The sequence below is a fragment of the Sturnus vulgaris genome, chromosome 9, assembly GCF_052056855.1.
Source record: "Sturnus vulgaris isolate bStuVul1 chromosome 9, bStuVul1.hap1, whole genome shotgun sequence".
NCBI classification, from domain to species: Eukaryota; Metazoa; Chordata; class Aves; order Passeriformes; family Sturnidae; genus Sturnus; species Sturnus vulgaris.
The window spans coordinates 7,558,561-7,577,251 of NC_142251.1; the positions used below are offsets into that span (position 1 = coordinate 7,558,561).

At 39.2% G+C, this 18,691-nt stretch overlaps 1 protein-coding gene across 3 annotated transcripts in view; it reads left to right on the forward strand.

Moving 5' to 3' along the window:
• Nucleotides 1–1,126: 1,126 nt before the first annotated feature.
• The window catches only part of SPATA6 (spermatogenesis associated 6), a 35,168-nt gene continuing 17,603 nt past the window's right edge, over nt 1,127–18,691 (forward strand). The window contains exons 1-9 of one of the 3 annotated variants that reach the window (XM_014870665.2): nt 1,127–1,241; nt 4,794–4,931; nt 6,300–6,348; nt 7,070–7,111; nt 8,464–8,588; nt 12,800–12,880; nt 14,679–14,957; nt 16,589–16,676; nt 18,319–18,380. In XM_014870665.2, coding sequence (XP_014726151.1) covers nt 1,194–1,241; nt 4,794–4,931; nt 6,300–6,348; nt 7,070–7,111; nt 8,464–8,588; nt 12,800–12,880; nt 14,679–14,957; nt 16,589–16,676; nt 18,319–18,380 — 912 coding nt within the window. In that variant the 5' untranslated portion in view covers nt 1,127–1,193. The remainder of the gene's footprint in view (nt 1,242–4,793; nt 4,932–6,299; nt 6,349–7,069; nt 7,112–8,463; nt 8,589–12,799; nt 12,881–14,678; nt 14,958–16,588; nt 16,677–18,318; nt 18,381–18,691) is intronic. The other 2 variants (XM_088169747.1, XM_014870666.2) reach the window with 2 other exon arrangements.

The following is an 18,691-nucleotide window of genomic DNA, read 5'->3' on the forward strand; positions in this document are numbered from 1 at the left end:
TGCCAAGACTGAAACCCAGACTATTTTGGTGTTGGATGGGACTGTAAATAAATGAGTTTGTGGGAGGGTAGGAATAAACAGTTAATTTCAGATATGAGCATGCAGACAAGTCTTCAGAGATGGCACCAGCCAGAATAGACCCTGTGCACTTTCTCATCTACAGAGGACATTAAAATGGGATACTCGAGTCAAAAGGGCCCAGATGCCTACAACACAATGCAGGTGAATTGCATCAAAAGAGAAAGAGAAAAAAAGGGGAAAAAAAAAAGGCATGGAAATCTAGTGCTTTTTTAGCTGTTTAAGCCTGGAGCTGTATAAAACTTGATTGAGACCCCTCTGCTGAAGAGAAGGCTCTCTCTGTACCTTTCTGCAGGAGGACCAAGGAGCTGGAGGAACCTGACACATCTGAGCATCTCATTCCTCCTGGATACCCAGAGCATCCCTGTCCTTGTCTGTGACCTGCCCCACACCAGTGCTCCATCACCTGTCACTGTCCCTGTCCGACCTTCAGGAGACAGACGCTGGAAATTGTATTTTATCTACTATTTATCACTTTTGAGGCTGGAAAATGTATTTTGTCTACTACTTATTACTTTTGGTACACTCCAGCAGCCCCCCAGCAACTCGTCAAGTCCCTGTGGGGAGGGCCCGGTCAGAAGTGGGAAGGTGTAAGAACAAGGGATGAGCAGGGATGAGGGGCAGGATTAGCGACAGGACAAGAGGACGTTCAGGTTGGAAATTATGAATAATTTCTTCAGGAAAGGATGATTAAACACTGGAACGGACAGCCCACGGCGGTGGGGCAGCCACAGACCCTGCAGGCCTTTAAGCAAAGACGGGGCGTGCTGAGATAGCTCTGTTCGGCCATAGGTTGGACACGGCGATCTCAGAGATCTTCTCCTGCTTCTGCGAGGGCAGGAGGCCCTGTGGAGAGTACTGAAGGACACAAGGAAGGCGACACGGGCGTTGTGCGGACACGTGTAGGCAGGGCCAGCGTGGCCTCTGATCACTGCAGCGCGCTGGCGGAGGCCGCGGGGCGGGCACGGAGACAGGGAGGGAAGGCAGGGAGGGGAAGCCGCCCCCGAGGAGGGCGGAGCGGCCGCCGCGGGCCGGGCGCGCCCCGGTTACCGTGACAACGGCGTCGGCCGAGCCCCAGCGGCCCAGAGCCGTCGGGCCCCGCTGCCCGCCCGCCCATGCCGCGGAAAGCGCTGCGCTGCGGCCTGCAGCTGGAGCTCCGCTCGGTGAGTGCCCGGGCCGCGCTGCCCGCCCGCCTCAGCCGGGCTTAGGACAAGCCGCGCTTGGCTCTTCCGGCATCGCTTCCCGCCCCGCTTTCCTCTGCCGGCCGCAGCCCCGCGCTCCCAGCCCGGCGGATCTTCCGGGGGGCTGCTCCGGGCCTTGCTGCCGAGCGGAGGCCGTGCTTCGGCTGGCATTCCGGCCCCTGTGTATGGGCATCCTCCGGCAGCCCGTTCCTGCGGCCCCGGGCTGGCGTTGGCAACAGCCGTGTCCCTCCACAACTCCCGTTTTCCTGTGGAAAAGTTGGGGGGTGTTTGTCCCTGTGCGCCCCCCGCCTTTCCGCTTTTGTTAGCAACAGCCGTGCCGCTTTAGAGTTGTCATTTTCCCGTGGAAAACGTGGTTTTTTAAAACACACTGATTCTTGGGAAGCTGTAGGGTGTAGGGGAAGGCACTCTCGGGGAAAACAAAAACAAAACAAAAAAACCCCAACAAAACAAACAAAAACCACAAAAAAACAACAAGTCCCAGGAAAGAGCGGCTTGTTCTTGGCAAATGTGGCTCTGAACACCTGCGTGTTTGTTACACGGCGGGGAGTGAGGTCAGAAAGTGTGGAAGTGGAAAGTTTTGTACTCTTTGCGCTTCGCAAAGTTTTCTGCTTATATGCAAGCTGGGAGCACAGCAAGGAGCTCTGTCACTCTCCAGAAAACTTTGCCGAAGTAGCTGTGTTAGGCAGTGCCCTGTTACTCTGGAGTTAGTGGCTTTATTTACCCTGGTCCTGTAATCCAGAACGAGCGCTGTCACATACATTAGAGTACCTGCTGCTGAAACTAAAACACGAGATGCCATCCACAAAACGCGAGTGCAGACCCGGGAAGTGTATAGTGGGAAATTGCCCAGGTATTCCTGGTTGCTTAGCTACCCTTGTTCCCAAACTTGAGTGGCTGCTCTGAAGCAGAGCTGTGGATTTCCACGCATGGGTGGCGAGGGTGTCACCCTGGCCGTGTTGCTGTGCTGTCCCGACAGCTGGTGTTTGTCTCCACAATGCCAAGGCCTGCTCGGTTCCTGGAGCAGGGCAATGTGCTTTCCTTCTCTGTTCCCACTGGCCGTGAGCTATTCCTGTGCCAGGAGTGAGTACAGGGAAGACGTTCCCCAGGGTCAGGTTTTAAGTTGTGGGGTATTTATTATTCGCCCTGCTCTCAGGGCTATAAATAAGAATGGAAAGAGTCTACCCTTACAAAAATCTCAATGATGGCTTTTCACTGAAGGGATTTTTTCTTTCCTTGGTGTTTGCTCACGTGATGTGTTTTTTGGGCAGCAGTTCTTTCATTTCCCAGTTGATCTTTATCAGCTAAAGCAACCTGGTAGTATTTTCGGTAGTAATTTTGTGTGCTAGACTCACCAGACTTCTAACCATGTTAGGAATGGAAGCTACTCTTCCACTTTGAATTTGCATTGATCAGAGTCAGAATTGAACCCTACATTCCAAACGGGGTCTTGCTTTTGTCCTAGGTGATGTAAGGAAACAAAAGTCCAACTTTCATCCTGTATATCTTAATATGAGTTAGAGGGTCATTAAAAATGTTAAAAGACATGAATCCCAGTATACAGAGAAGAATGTTTTTAACAATAACTTCAGCTTGAAACCTCCTGGTTTTTGCACATTATTGATGCTGTTCTTTGGCCAGTTCTGTACCACCTTTGATACGAACTCCTCTACTACTCTTAAGTTTTTAATTATAAACAATAATTTCTCATTATATTATATGAAATCCTTTATCCAGAAAATGGATTTTCAAGAAAATGTAGAATTTTGCTTGGTTGATCTGTTTTTATGGAACATGTCCTGCTGGATTTTTTCTATTGATGTTTTCATCCATATCTTTATTCTTTATCTTTGAATATTTAAATATTTTGATCAATGGGGTTATCAGTTTTCAGATCTCTCTTTCTGTCTCACATGGTCCTTATGTTTGTTATTTTTCAGCAGATTCTACCTTCTCTGTTTTCATTACATTTAATTTAAGAAAAATTACATTCATTTACAACATATGCTGAAGATGATTCGGCCTCCCTGTGGCTTCTTGGTCCAGGCCTAGTGCATATTGTGTAACTTTTGTTTCCATCATTTAATTATTCGAATTGTCTTTTTTTCTCTAAGGTGAAAGGCACAAAACTCCAGCTAAAAATGGTTGTTGTACATTCTACAGAAAAAATGTCAGAGACAAAAGTGAGAAGTAAAGCTGGTATGACATGTAGTATGTAGTTTGGGGGATCTTTCCTTGTATGAATGAAATCTGTCTCTCGCTCCTGTTCACAGTTGCAACTGCATGAGTGTCATGCAAGCTGTTTAATGCCTGACAGACTGTTTCAATTGGGATATCCATTATTCTGACACTTTCCTTGTAGATTTGAAGCCCTCATTTACATGGAGCAGAAACTCTTTTTTTTTTTCTTCTCAGATATTTATGAGTAGAAGAACTATTTTTTACGTTATACTTTATCTGTAGTGATCTATCACATATTGTTTTCTTTTAGTTCATCCACCTTTTTTGCTGATGTTTATATAGTTTTCTTTTAAATCCGGTTAGGATTTCTCAAGTAAAGTGTTCACTTGGGAATAGGAGACTGTAACCAAACCACTTATTTTTATTCCCATCACTCTTCTCCTTTCTCTTTCTACCTGGCAATTGAAAGTCTGAACACTTTCTCCAGAAACCTTATGTTGGAAGAGACAACCTCGTATTTCTAATACTGACATAAAAAATGAGCATGATACCTTAAGTGAAAGGTGTCAATTCTCTGTCAGCAAGATAAATAAATCCACGTGGCTTGGAGAAAACAGCAAATAGTTTTGCAATGAGTTGTGTGCATTCTTGCAATCAGTTTTAAAAACAGACTGACCTCTAACTTAAAGAATTGTAAGAGCTGTGCAGAGAAAGTTGAGAGATCTGTGGCAGCATGTGGCAGCCTAGCAAGAAGCCTTCCCTACTTTGAGTTTAAAGATGGCCAAACTTCTCAAAGTAAGAAATGTGTCTGGTAGTAATGGAACATCAGTTCCTTTTTCTCATTTACAGAAAATTAGCAAATAAACTTGCTGTTTCTGCTGTCTGGGCAGAATATGGATATCTAAGCACATAAATTTACCAGCTTCATTCTGCAGTTAGGCTGACGTTTGGGTGGGATTTTGTGTGTTGGCATCATGTAGACTTGATTCTAAGTGAGTCTTCATATGGAAGGTGATTATGCCTTACACAGTCAGTGCATGCCTTTATCTGTTATTAACCTGGCCTTGGGTTTCAGTTTTGATTGAAGACAATGGAGTATGTTTACTTAAGCAAGAAGAATTTGGTCCTGATTATTTTAAAATGGTGACTTCTTTCCTGGCCAGTATGTACAAATAGAATTCCTTTACAGAAGAATTTTTTTTGCTCTACTCCTGTTATATCTTGACTTCCACAAATCAACCATTTCAGTCTTGACTGTTTCATTTTTATCTTGAAACCAGCCATTACTTGTCTAGCTAAAGTTCAGTTTGTTTAATGAGTGTGTTACTCCTACAGATCACTTGTCCTGGAGTGCTGCTGAAAGACAAACAGGAGCTTTATCTCAGTGTTTTTGTACTTGGGCAGTACAGCAAAACTGAATGTGTCCCTGCAGTGTTCCCACTCTTCTTTCAAGAAAAACTAGTATTTGAAAAGGTAAGATATGTCAAGGGCTGATACAAGTCAAATAAACCCCATCACAAATTTTACAAAAATTGTCTGCAAAACCCATGAGCACAAATAATCACACTGAGGATGGAGCAGTGTTTTAACTCCTGCTTCTCTTTAGAACAGAAGAGGAGTGTACCTGTATTATCCATATGGGGACTCAAGAATTATGTGTACTGAAGATTCTAATGTACGATGAGACTTTTTTATGTTTGTTGATTCTTTTGTGAACTGTCCTTCCTCAGTGTCTGTTTTCCTGGCTTAAAGGGGACTGAATGTTTGTTTTTATTCTAAAAATGATGGCAAGGTGAAGAGCAGAGACTGTACAATATAGAAGAGACAACTTAATTTAGTAGAAAGATAAAATAGCAGCTCAAGCCTTTTTGGTGACATCTTACTCCCTTTGAGGTACTTTTTTCACATTTTGTCACCAGAATTCCCAGATTGGTACTCTGGCCCTGTAATTTATAGTTGTTTATCTCATATTCTGAGAGCCTACTAGCTTCATTATTAGTACCACAGGGATAATGAAACACAGTATCTTACAGATATGATCTGGCTTCTTCACTACCTATGAATAATAATACTTTGCCCTTCCTAGTTCTTTTCCTTTAAGCATTCCCCAGCACTTTGAAAACCAGGCTGAGTAAACTTGCTCAGAGTGATGCTCTGGTGAAGTAGATAAGAAACAAACAGTGATAATTTCACTACCTATGAAGAGCAGAAAAGACCATCGTTCTTTAAAGGGAAACATAACACAAACTTCTTAAGGGGAATGTACTGAATGCTGTTTTCAGTGTAATATAGGGGACCTCCACCCAGTGCAACATCCTCCCCTATTCCTTGCTATCTATTCACACAGGATTCATGTTTAAAAAAAAACCTGAGCAAGAGACTGAAAAATCACCTCTGTGAAAATGAAGCTTAAACCATTACTTATAAATTAGAGAACACTGATCTATCAGAATTATAGTACATCAAGCAATTTATGTTTCTCTCTTGAAATTTTCTTAGACAATGCTTACCTTTACATCTTCAACTCTTCACAATAAATTCTGTTATTTACATACAGAGAGAACTCTGTATGGATAGAAAGTATATAACAAGAACTGCTGGCTTTCAATGAATTTTATCATGTTCCAAATGATAATTTTAGTATCCTTTCTTTTTTCAGTGGGATAGGACTCTTGACAAACATCTTGGCAAGGAGGAGCATTGCATTGATTTTTGGGGATTTTTTCTCCTTCTCTTTCCCCAGAGGTGCATCTGAATACTTTGACTGTGTTGTTGTTGTTATTATTATTATTACTATTATTACTATTATTATTATTATTATTATTGTTCTTTCTTTTTCAGGAATTTGCTAATATAGTTGATCCTGGAGACCTTGTGAAGTTACTGGAGTGTACGTTCTGGTTTTTTGTATACTGTGTTGTATCTATTTCTGCCATGTATATATGGGCTCTAAAGATATATTGGAGATTTAAAGTATTTGATAGTTTTTCTATCAGGAGCCTGTTCTCTGAAAAACTAGTGGGTAACCACTATTTAACAAAATGCCCCTAGAAATGTATATTCCATACTTTGGAACAGGAAAAAGGTAAAAAGTCATAAGGGCTAATCTGGTAGTAGGTTCTTTTATATGGTCGTTTTTTTTGATTAATTTTCAAATTATAGAAGAATAAACCTCCAATTTTTGTAAAATTATTCTTTTCATTTTTAAAAAAAATTATGTCTTGTTACCTGTGTATGATGAATTGTGGTGAGAAAACACTGACCCGGACTCAAACTGCAGGAATATGCACCCTCACATGGGAGTTATCTGTAAAGGGGGCAAAGCTTGTGTAATCTTTAAGAGAAGACAAACTTGGCAGAAGATAGAACTGACCAAGTTCCAAGTCAAATTTAGCGTTGTCATTTGTACCCTGCTAAAGCTATTGTGTTCATCTATGATGAATATGCAAGCTGTACTTAATTTTGTCCTATTATTGATGTGGTGGAAATAGTGCAGGAATGTACAGTGCTGTGAACCTTAAATCAGTGATCCATTTTTCTTGGGCTTTGACTATGGCAAGTTTCATTTTTGGTGTTTTTTTAACTCATGAAAAAACTTTTTTCCCTTCTAGTTGACACAGCAGTACTTGAACTAATACAGCTCGTTCCTCCAGGTATTGTATCAATCTTTCCATAAATTATACAGTTTAGTAGGTGAATTTCCAGGAGGACATCGCCCATTTTAGCACAAGCACTTTTTCCAACACACAAACAACATAGAAAGCCCTTCAACAAATAGTCCTCTGAATAGAAAATGTTAATAGATCAAGAGGATCTTATTCTTGAAAGAGAATAATAATTGAATATTTAAATGTATCATACTCAGGCTTAGGAAAGTGATAATATTTTAAAAATGGAAAATAAACTGAAATCATCCAGTGCATAATTATTAACTGCATCACAATTCACTTGCAGAGAGTCTGTCTGTGAAATTTCAGAGTGCATAATCTTGTTCTCAGAGTGACACTTTTTTTCCTTCCATTTTAATGGTGACCATTGGGAAAACTCTTATCCTCACTATAAGTATTACAGGTCTCTTGGGATGTGTGAAGATAATAAATAGCGATTTGTCATACTTCTGTTATTGGTTTGTGTGATTATAAAAATCTATTTTAATGAAATTCAAGTGTTCCCATGAATAATGTAAATCTGCATTTTATTGGAAATAAAGTCAAGTTTTAAAGAGGACTCATTTGGAAACTGTGGTATTAAAAGCACTCTCTGTCACTTGTCCTTAGTACTTTCAAGGAAACTACTGCTTCTCTCAGGTGACTCACCAGACTGTTTACTTGAAGAAATGTAGTGAATGGGGATTTTTTTTGTGGGAAGTTAAAGGATCTTGCATAAGGAATTTGTTTTCAGGGCTCAGACGTCGTTGTGATACAGCCCAACATAAGCTAGCAAGATGGCTGCAATAGCACAAGTTACATTTTTTACAATATACATTCAAGGGTTCACCTCTAAAGAAAAAAACTTTTTTTTTTTTAGAAGTACCAAGCCAGGGTACTGAGAAACTCTTGAAATAATTATTTTGCTGTTGCTTGTGTTTCTTTCTTGCTACCATTACTGTTCTGTAGTATGCAATGGGTAGTTTTTCATAAAGGATTGGCTGCCAGTAAAAAAATACTGTTCTTTCTGTGGCATGGAAGGGAAAGAAAGAAAGAAAAAAAGTACTGGAAAGTTACCTGAAGAAAACCTTTTATGTGCCTGTTACAGAACAGTTAACACAATCCCCTTTAATTTTTTTTTCTGGTAACATTGAAACATAGTTTCACAGTAGAATCTGCACATTTTTGCTGCTGATTTAACTTGATGAGGTTATTTCTTAGTGCTATAGGAGTTTTAGAGCCATGCTGTTAATTTGTAAAGAGCAAAATTTATCCTGGTTTCAACATGGCTCTGTGTGTGGTGTCTGTGCTGTATGGCTTTGTCTATTTTCCAATTAAAGTATGTATTTTCTTTTTAGTGGGAAAAGTTCTAGCTACATATGAAGAAAATACAAGAGATTTCCTGTTCCCTGACCCTAAGCTTACCCATGGGCGCCGTGGTTTAGAGCGTGAGATTTTAATGAAGAGGTCCCCGTCTTTCACAGTGAGTGAATGTCTGTGGATTGTATTTATGACACAGTCTGCTTCACTGAAGAAACCCCTTGAACTGCTTCAAATGAAAAGCGATTACTTCTGACAGATTTTGCCATTTTAAGGTGTTGAATGTACAAATCCACAGTTGAACTTTGGGGAAAGTATAATCTTTTTTCAAAATGCTTCAAGAAATTATTTAATGTGGAAAACTTAGTTTCCACTTGGTTTGCAGTGTGGCACCATGACATGTCTCCATTCAGATTAATCTGTGATGCAGCTGGTGGCTGAAGAGATGCAAGAGATGTCATATTGACTTCATGGTTCTCAGCAGAAGCCATGTAACCCTCCTCCTCGGTCCCTCTCCCCAGCATTTTGGAACAACAGCTAATTGGCAGAATGAGTGCAATGAATTAATGCTAATTTTCTGGAGATAAGGGCTCAAGTTCATATTAAATGAAAATTAATTCATTTCACATTGCCCTTTCATGAAGTTTGACTGTTGAATCTTAATTGTTAGCAGAATTAGGAAGGCACTTTAAGGAGGATGGTGATGATGTGTTTTGAGGTTATTGTGGAGTTGTCCTGGTGGATTGGCAGGACATTTGGATAAGAACTCAATTACCCTGTTCGTTGTGGTTGGACTAAAAGCACATGGGAGCGGGGAGATGCTGATTAAAGCTCATTGGTTTCTTTTAGCTGGTGTAATCTTTCCCCTGAAAGGGCGACCTGGAAACTGCCCAGACACTTGCAATTAGAAGTGCTGATTTGGTGTCTAATGCTGTGTTACATTTGAATGAATTAAAGTTGTGATTTTGTGCTACAAAATATCTGATTCTGCAGTAGCCTAAACTGTCTCTGCGAAAGCAACCATTATTTTTTGGCTGTAGTATCTCTTTGGTATGGTTCATCCTATGCATCGTGGAGTGGCTCAAGAGATGGGGTGGGATTGTTTTTCCTTTTTTGCTCATAGGGTAGATACTTTCCTGGTGTTGAGAAAGAATAGGGAGGTAGGAACAAATTAAGTGGTATTAGCTAAATGTTTTTAGATTTTTTTTTTTTTTGGTGAGCAGGGTATAGTGAGTCTTCGTAGAAGCAGAGCTGCTAGAGGAGTTTGATGGGTTTTGTCAAACAGATTTCTTTAAAACAAAAATTGTGTATTTTCTAATAAAGAGAAGGTGCCATAATTGGTGAGCTGTGAGAAGATGTGGTCAGAGTAATTTGGATGTGTAGCTGATGAATGATGACACTGTAGTAGCTTTAAAAAGTTGACTGCTGCAAGACACAGACATACTTCTGTGTCCTTGGGAGCAGCATAAACAAAATCCATCTCTGCCCTTGAACAGGGACTGCAGAAGCCTTTGTTGCTCCATTCCATCTCCATAGCTTAAAAGTACAGTTTAAGAGAGGATTTTGGCATAGTGACCCCCATTTCAGGAATAATGAAGAAGTTGTGTTTGATGGCATTGGAGGGAGACTCCCAAAAGGAGAATTTCTTGTTCCTTTCCTCGCTTGCTAAATGGAATAACTATGGAGGGATTTGTAGCTCCAGTAGAAATGCAGTCTCAAGTGCCTCCATCTCCCAGTGTTCCCTGAGCTTTACTGGCAAGTGTCTCATGCTAAGTCTGTCAGCACGAAGTGCTGGGTGTGAGTTCTAAGCAAAAGGAAGTGTTAAACAAGGTCGTGAGAACCCTCACATTATTCCTATGCTATTGAAGTCATGTTCTTCCCACATGAAAAGTTATTTATAGCCAGCTGAGATGTTGAATATTTTTGAATGGCAGCTGTGCTTCAGTGGCATTTTGAGTCCAAATAAATTTGTCTTTTATTTAAAAAATAAAGGTAGCAACAGTAAAGTTAAGGTTGTGGAGTTCAGATAGGCAGTGACAAGCAGTGTCTGATTAACACTGCTAATCTGCCAGTTGGAAGGAATCCCAAGTTGAGAGGATCAGAACTCCTTCAGAAATCTGGCACTTAGCTGATAATGTCCTTGGCTAAATGTCTTATGAGGTTTACAAACTCAGTGTGCATACAAGACATGCCTCGAATTATCTCTCCTTGTCCAGCGTTGCCCAGCTGAGGCTCTTGCTGGCTCTTCTGTATTTCTCTGCAACCTTTGCCTTTCAGAATATGTTTATGCCTGGACTGTGGTAGTGATTTCTTATAGATGTTCTTATCTCCATTCCCCACCTTTGTGCAGTATTTGCCACATTTCTTAAAACAGTTTCCTTTTAGTTGTGCTATCTTCCATTAACAGACCAGTATAAGGCCTTCTGTTATATTCTTATATACTTTTTTAAGCTAGAGTTGTACTTACGTTCCTTACAGTCAAAAGCACATATTAGACTTGTATTCTTCTAAATATTAAACACATTTATGCTTTCTCTGTGACCAAATTGATATTATGTCCCTTCTGTTTAATGATTGGTGCCGAACTGCTCAGGGCTGCAGACACCACTGAGCCAGAAGCAGAGGAAGAGATCCCAAAAACTTTCCAGTTGGATTTTCATTTACGGATGTATTTGGGGCTATATGACGGTCTTTACATAATTCTATGTTGAATATCCTACAGCAATCCCTGGTTTGGGAACTGCAGAAAACAGCAAATCCTCTGATGGCTTTGGCCTGTGAGTTGCTTTTGACATATCCATGCCTGTGCATTCAAATGCCATCCCATATTCCCTCTCCACAGACTATTTCTCTCAAGAAACCAGTTTGTGTCATTTTTTAGGGATGGGCACTTAACAATTTTGTAATCATTTCCAGTCTCTGTAAGAGCAGTAGGTGCTCTATTGTTGCATTTTGCAGTAGACTTACTAATTCTGGTGTGTTCTTTTTTATTGTTGATAGCACTTGACAATTCATTAGTAATAAAAACGAGTTGATTAAAGATGATCAGGCTTAAAACCTCTTTTATATGCCATAACTTGACTTGATTGAATCCTGGACTCTGTTAATTGCTGTGACTGAGCTTTCTTGGCTTTTTTGTCCTTTGATTTACATAATCTATCCTGGGGCCAGATCATGTTCCCTAATGGGAAATCAGTGTTTAAGCAGGTGGTAGAGAAGAGTTTGGTTCATCAATAGACTTCACTCATAAAGTTCCTGCTAATTCTTACAGATGTGGGACAGAGTCACAAACAGACCCAGCTTCTTTTCATGTGTCAGTGATTTCTTGTGTTCATGTGCACAAATGCCTGTGCATTGAGGTGCCTCAGGCAGCAAACATGTCCATGTTGAAAGACGAGAGGGCAGAAATTTTGGGAGCACTTGATTCTCTCTTGGATTCTGCAGAACTGTATAGGATGCACATAGATGATTGCCACTTGTTTATAGCATATGTGGCATTTAGTTCTTTTATGCCTTTCTGAATGCTGCTGTTTGGGAAATAATGCTTGTGTGTTGTAATCCCTGTCCTTTACACCCAGTAAATTTTGAATGCCTTGGCTGATGCTCAGCAAATAGAAAGGCAGTAATTTTCTGAGGTGTTGCATTCCTAGCCATGGCTGCAGTAAAAGGTGAGTGGAACAGAAGGTGCCAATCATGTAAAAATGGAGGGACCTGCTGACCATTATTGTGTGTGCTGTGCTTGACCAGGAGGCCCAGTTGGACTCCACTGATTCCAAGTGGGACAAACTAGGACTGCCCCATGGACAGGAGGGGATTGTAAAGGGGATGGAACATAGTTATGGAACAAGGGAGGCATCCACAGAAATCAGACTACTCCAAAGATTACAGAATGAAGGGTATTCTTAGTCAGACTGTTACAAAAGAATAGTTATTTCAGTGTGATTGACTGATTAAACAAAATGTTTTTACAAAAGAGATGGCACAACTGAGACTGTTCTCAAACAAGTTTACAAAGTTAGCATTAATGAAACTTCTAGAGCATGACTGAAATTTTTATTGATGCCTTATAGCATGGCATGAAAAATCTTTAAAAGTGCTTTTGACAAAAAAAAGTATTAAAATAAAAGTCAGACCTTAATTGTTGTACGAAAGCAGTGTAATCATCTGTAATTGAATTGTCAGAAATGCAAATGTTAGCATCTTGACATTTACCATTGCTGTTCTGTCTTTTCTAATTATCTTTATTAAAGGCTGAAATTAACAAAGGAAATGGCTGAAAATTAGGAATGGTTTGTTACATTAGGTGACATTTATCTCTTTGATACCCTTTATCTTGAGTTGGAGCTTGATGTTCAATTATTGTCTCTCTTCTAGGGAATTGCACCAAAATTGAGATTTTCTACAATCTCCATTATTTCAGACAGTCTGTTAAACTTAGGAAGGAGTCACATACAGGTTAGCACAATTTAATTGTTCACAGTTTCTAGATTTAATATTGATAGCCTTGCTTCCAATTTTTGCATGTGCTGCTCACTTCAAACTTTCCTCATTCTTTTGTTGTGGTTAAAGCAGGTATCATGGGTGCTTGACAACTTGATTAAATTTTTAATCAAGTATGAGTAAAGAGTGGGTTTGGTGCATGACAGTAGACTCTGAGAGTTCCTTGAATCTCAAACAATTATCAGCTGCTGTGTTTTGTGATCAGCTGAAGTGTCAGTCCCTGGTGTGTTTGTACATGGGAAGATGCCTTCTCACCATTTGTTACTGACACTTAAAATTAAGGACAGTGAAAACTAGGTGAAGTTAGAGAAGGTATATTATTAAACCAAACCAATTAATTTAATTGTTTTCCATAACTGTATCACTGACAGTAATGGAAATGCAAATTTTTGTTGAAAAGACTATCACCTATATTAATCTAGAAATGCTGCTTTTGCAGCAAGTAAGTTAAAGGTGAAGTAGCACTCTTCTCTGGTCTCACAGATTGGAATTTTGGTTTGGATTTCTGGCACAAGATGCCATGTAAAGTTACTCTTACATCCTCCCTTTTTTGCTGTACTATTGAAAAAAGGTGCAGCATCATTGAAAGGGAATGGTTGTCAGGAAGACTTGTGTGCAGACACTTAGGTGACTTTGACCTGTTGGTGGCATTGCTAATGACTTCAATGAGAAGTTTCTTCCAAATTTAGCAAATGAAATGTATCGAGATAGAAAAAGAATTAAAAATCAGTGAAAATTGTCATTGTCAGAAAATTGGCTTCAGTGAAGGTGACTTGAATAAGGGCAATTTGATTTAAAATTTAAGCTGTTCCTGAAAGTATCTATGAATGGCAGCTCAGATTTGCGTGTGTTGCAGTGCAGATCCAGTTCAAAACTGGTGTAAGCCGGGAGCAGCACTGCCTGCTTCTGATGAAGCTGAGATTAGTTTTAGAGAATTAGGTCTGGCTTTGTGTGGGCCAGGTCCATGCTGTATCTCACCATCAGCTGCACCAGTGGGAATTCAGGAAGGAGTGGTCTCAGTACTGCTCTGAATTCAGATCCTGTCAATACAAAACAAACATGAGGTGTAGAGGAAAGGGCTTGAAGGCAAGCTGGACATTTATTTCTGAGTTCCTCTGATCTGAAGCAGTACATGTGACATTCAGATTTAGGGCTAATGTCAACTAGCTCCAGCTTGAAAAAGAATTTCTAATAGGAAGAGTATTGTTTTTCTCAACTAAACTTTCTCTTTAAAGAACTAGTAAATTCACCATAATACAAGAAAATATAAATTTTAGAGAATGTAGCTGCACTTCTTTTGGAGCCTTAGGCAACTCTAAATATGTATAATTTAAACTATTAAATAGGCTCCTATTTAAATTTACGTCTTGTATTTTAAGGGGTAAAAATTTTAAAATAAAAACTTAAACAGATGAAAATATGCTTCAAATCTGTGTATGGCTAATTCAGGTAAACTGTGACAAAATTCAATTTAATTGTTACAATCTCCACTAACTGTGTGAGAAATCTAATTGAGTAAGTATCAGACACTTAACATCTAACGTAGTACTAGGTGTTTAACCTTCTTTTGGTTTCAGAGAAGATGGTAAATAAGTTATTTTTTAAATTGCTGTTTGATTATAGTTTTGTGAGGGGAACTTCAACTGCCATAGCATCTCTTTCAGAAAAAATTATTAGTTCCTTGTTTGCATTGTGTTCAGCGATCTTTATCCTACGTGCTGTCAAATCAGATAATTTCTCTTCTTCACTTCAGGCTGATATGAACTGGGTGCTTCATTCAACCCTAAATGGAAAAATGCACTCGAAGGTAGCAAAGAAGAGCCCTCCTCCAGCTGAGAAGGGCAGGCAGAGCTCGGCAGTGAAGGGCTACGAGCAGCCCACCATCGCCTCCAAGTCGCGCTCCCCGTCCCCCTACACCAAGCGCCGCATGTGCGAGCTCTCGGAGGAGGCCAGGCAGAGACTGGCCCACCTCAACCTGGGCCCTCACGAGTTCAGGAGAGACACTGACAAACCTCCCTTTGTCATCAGACGGGTGGGTATTTGATCCAAGGTGCTTCCAGCTTAAGCTCAGTTTAAATATTGTTCTTTCACTAAACAGCGCTCCAAAAATTCATTCAACTCTTAGTTTAGATGAATAATTTTCCCTCTCCTTAACAGTCTGTCACAGAGTGATTTAAATGTAAAATTAACTAAAATAAAATTTCTTTTATCCACTTTAGTAGCAGACAAAGATCAAATCCTTTCATGAATATCTTGGTTAAATTCTCCGAGGCCCCATTTCTTTTCTTCCAGCACACTAGACAGGATAATAGGTGTATAAATTCAGCTTGGAAGTAATTGATATTAGTATTAAAAATTCCTGAATAAGACTTTAAAGAAAGAGTGTCTAGTCACATTATGAACACTTACACTTCCTCTCTTTTAACTTTTTTTTATGTTGGCATCCTGTGATCTTTGGAACACTTCCTTTGCTCAGAGCTACATCTCAAACACTTTGACTTAGACATAACATAAGGACATTTTGCCATACATGAAAAATTGTCCTGAAATTAGGTACTTATTAAAAGAAACTGTGTGTAAGTCTTTTAAAATGAAGGGGCTACGTATCCCAGCCACCTGAAGGATCATATAGTCTTTTTCTTCCCCCCTCTTAATTTTTCTTCTTATTGCAACAATTATCTGGTTTTAGAAAATCACTTTGAATTTGTTGGGGCAGAAATGGGATTGTTCATATTCTCTGCCATTATGATTTGTCATTCTGTGACATTAGGATTTGTCTGCAGTTCTGGGCACTTAGCACAACCAGTTAGATAATCTAATGGTTAAATAGTTTGCTTCTACCTTATCTTTTTACCTAGTATCAGTACTAATTAATTAATAATATACTGTCAAAGTTTAGAATTCTTTCCTAAGTTTTATTCTACATATAACTACCTCTTAGAAATTCAAAATGACCTGAATAAGTCATTAATCATTCATCAACCTACTGTTTCTCTCAAATATTTTTCTTTTAACTCCTTTTATTCAATTCTTCTGGTTTTTTGATCTATAGGTGAAGTTCACAGTTTAATTATAGTATCATTAACACTGATTATTGATTTTCAATGCTTAGTTATGTTTGTACAAAAAAAGGAGAAAGCTTGTCTCTTAATTCAGCATATCCTGACTGTCATGGCATTTCTAGATTGAGAATTCTCCTTTTAGGGCATCTTTACTGCTGAGAACTCTTTTGGCCTGGAGATTTTGTGTTACATGAAGATCAAAATTAGATTATATTAAATGTAACTTTTTAATTAGGAAGAGATTCAGATCTCTCTTGGTGAGATCTGAGCTGTTTAGAATAAATATGAGATACCAGGAATTGTTTAAAAAGACTGCCGACATTACAGATGAAGGAGAAGCTCTCTGTATTTTCCCTTTCTTTGAACAATAGGATATTTAGAGTTTTCTAGACCTTTTTAGCACTGCTTCTGTTTATGCACAGTAATGCTAATAATGTACATGAGGCAAGTGCTATGAATATAAGCTAAAATAATATTTAAATAAAGTAAAATATTTCAGAAAGAGCTAGTTGTGGTCTTACGAGCAAAACCAGAAAAAACAGGAATTGATACATCTGATACTGAGCAATTTAACAGCATTTTAACATTATTTCTGCTTCAGGTTGGACAACCAAGTCCTGGTGCTAAACTTCATCCCTGGTGTTCCCTGCGAGAAAGCACAGTAGAAGCCTGGCCCAAGGCACCCCGTGGTCAGTATTTTCTACTATACATCTCATTAGTGCTTTTGATTTCTGCAAGAAGTAGTTTTACTTGGGGCTTTTTATTATTATTTTGGGTTTTTATTTATTATGAGAATGTCAGTCTATGATGGAGAAAAAGCTGTTAGTTCTTCCTAGGTGAAGGAAGAATGCTGAATAAATTACTGGGTGCCCTTGAATAGTTCTTTACCTCATGAAGCTTGGAACATATCTCTACATGATATGAAAATAGGAATAGAGAATTCCAAAGCTCAGACGAGTGCTCTGTTCCACTTCACCTCTTTTGTTGACTTGGATGGTGGAGAAAATCTGCACCATGGTATGTGGATGTGTTGATCAGGCTTGGAGTATTGATTATTTTGAAGTTCAGGGACTCTGTTCCTTCAAAGATGAATAATGTTTATTTCAGCAGTATTTGTGAGTAGTGGATCAGTGACTTATCATTATTAATGAGTATCCAGGGTGTGCTCCAATATCTGCTTCAGCATTCTTTGGTATCAGTAAGTGAGTGTTAAATAAAAAGTATGGGACCAGAAATTTAAGAAAGCACCTTAAAACTTGATATTATTGCACATGTCTTACAATATGAGGATTTTAATGAGTCTCATCAGTATTTGTTTATGTGTGCTCTGCCTAATTTTTATTTCATTTCCTCACTAATTTTAATTTGTTATGCAGCAAATCATTATGAACGTGTTATTTTACATTTGTTCTTTGCCATTGCACTGGGTGCTGGATTTTAAAGGTTTCACATCCCCTTTGGGAACAGATTTGCCAGTTTGTGATAGCTGGATAATGGATCACACCAGATCATCTGATACCATTGCACACTTACAAAATGAGCTGGTGGTTTCTGGCCAGTATTTAGGAGACCAAAATCTACATCACTGTTAATATTCAGAGGATTTTTTGGTCACCTGCCCGTGTCTTGAGGCTTAACTGTAACTTCTGAAAAGAACAGATCCCTAGGATTATAAATCTTAATGCAGACAGAACAGTTTAGTCCCTTTTTGCTTTTTCCTAGGTCACAGTGAGAGGGTTGTTCAGTACAAACTGGCAGAACAAGAAAGTAGATTTAATGTCAGTCCTTCAGGGATGAGGTGCATATTGACAGTGGTGAAAAATCCTAACCCAGCATGGGCCTGAGAGTTCTCCATGTGTTTCCCTGGGCTTTGTATTTGTGTCTGTGAGTCAGTGGTGAAGGAAGGAATGCAGAGGTGATAGGAGGAGGGAGAGATGCTCACAGGGAAACTTATTCAGAGAGGATTAGTAAGGTACAGCAATGTACATGTGAATTTTTGGGAATGGTAGAGCTTGTTTTTGATATTGATTTAAGCAACGAATAGTGTAACAAAATGTGCCACTTCTGTCTGTGTATGGTGCCTACACTGACTCATTATTGCAAACATTGCATTCCAGTCAGTGGGAAGTCATGGTTTTCAGCAAAAGAAGGTGAGTTCCTGAAATATACTGAGATGATGTATTTCCTAAAATACACTGAGGAGAAAATAATAAATTGCTTTAGTTTTGTTTGTAAATTGCTTTTGTTTTGTTTGTGAGGACAGATAGGATGCTTTGTAAATATTTCATAGAATTTAGGAAATGTAAATTTCTTTTTGATTTCTTCTGTCAGGGACTTTTTTTCCTTCTCCAGATCCTTCTCCTCTCGACAGCTACAGACCCAAGAAAACTGAAGTGAGTAGTTTGAAGTGTTTTGCTTACATACTTTTTTTTTGGGATGCTCTGAGCTTTCCAGTCTTGGATTGTCTTGCATAGGTATTTTTGAAACTTTATCCGTTGTATTATCAAAAACAAGATAAAGGGCATTTTAAATCTGATTTAGCCCAGTTAAGGCCTGCTAACAGATTATTTACAATCAGTAGAAGGAAGTTCTAACACTCTTTAGAGATGGTTATGCCTGCACATACAGACTTTACTTTTCCTTGGTGTTAAGGCTTGCAGCAAGGCCTTAGAGGAGCCTTTAAAGGCCATTTGCATTTGCCTTA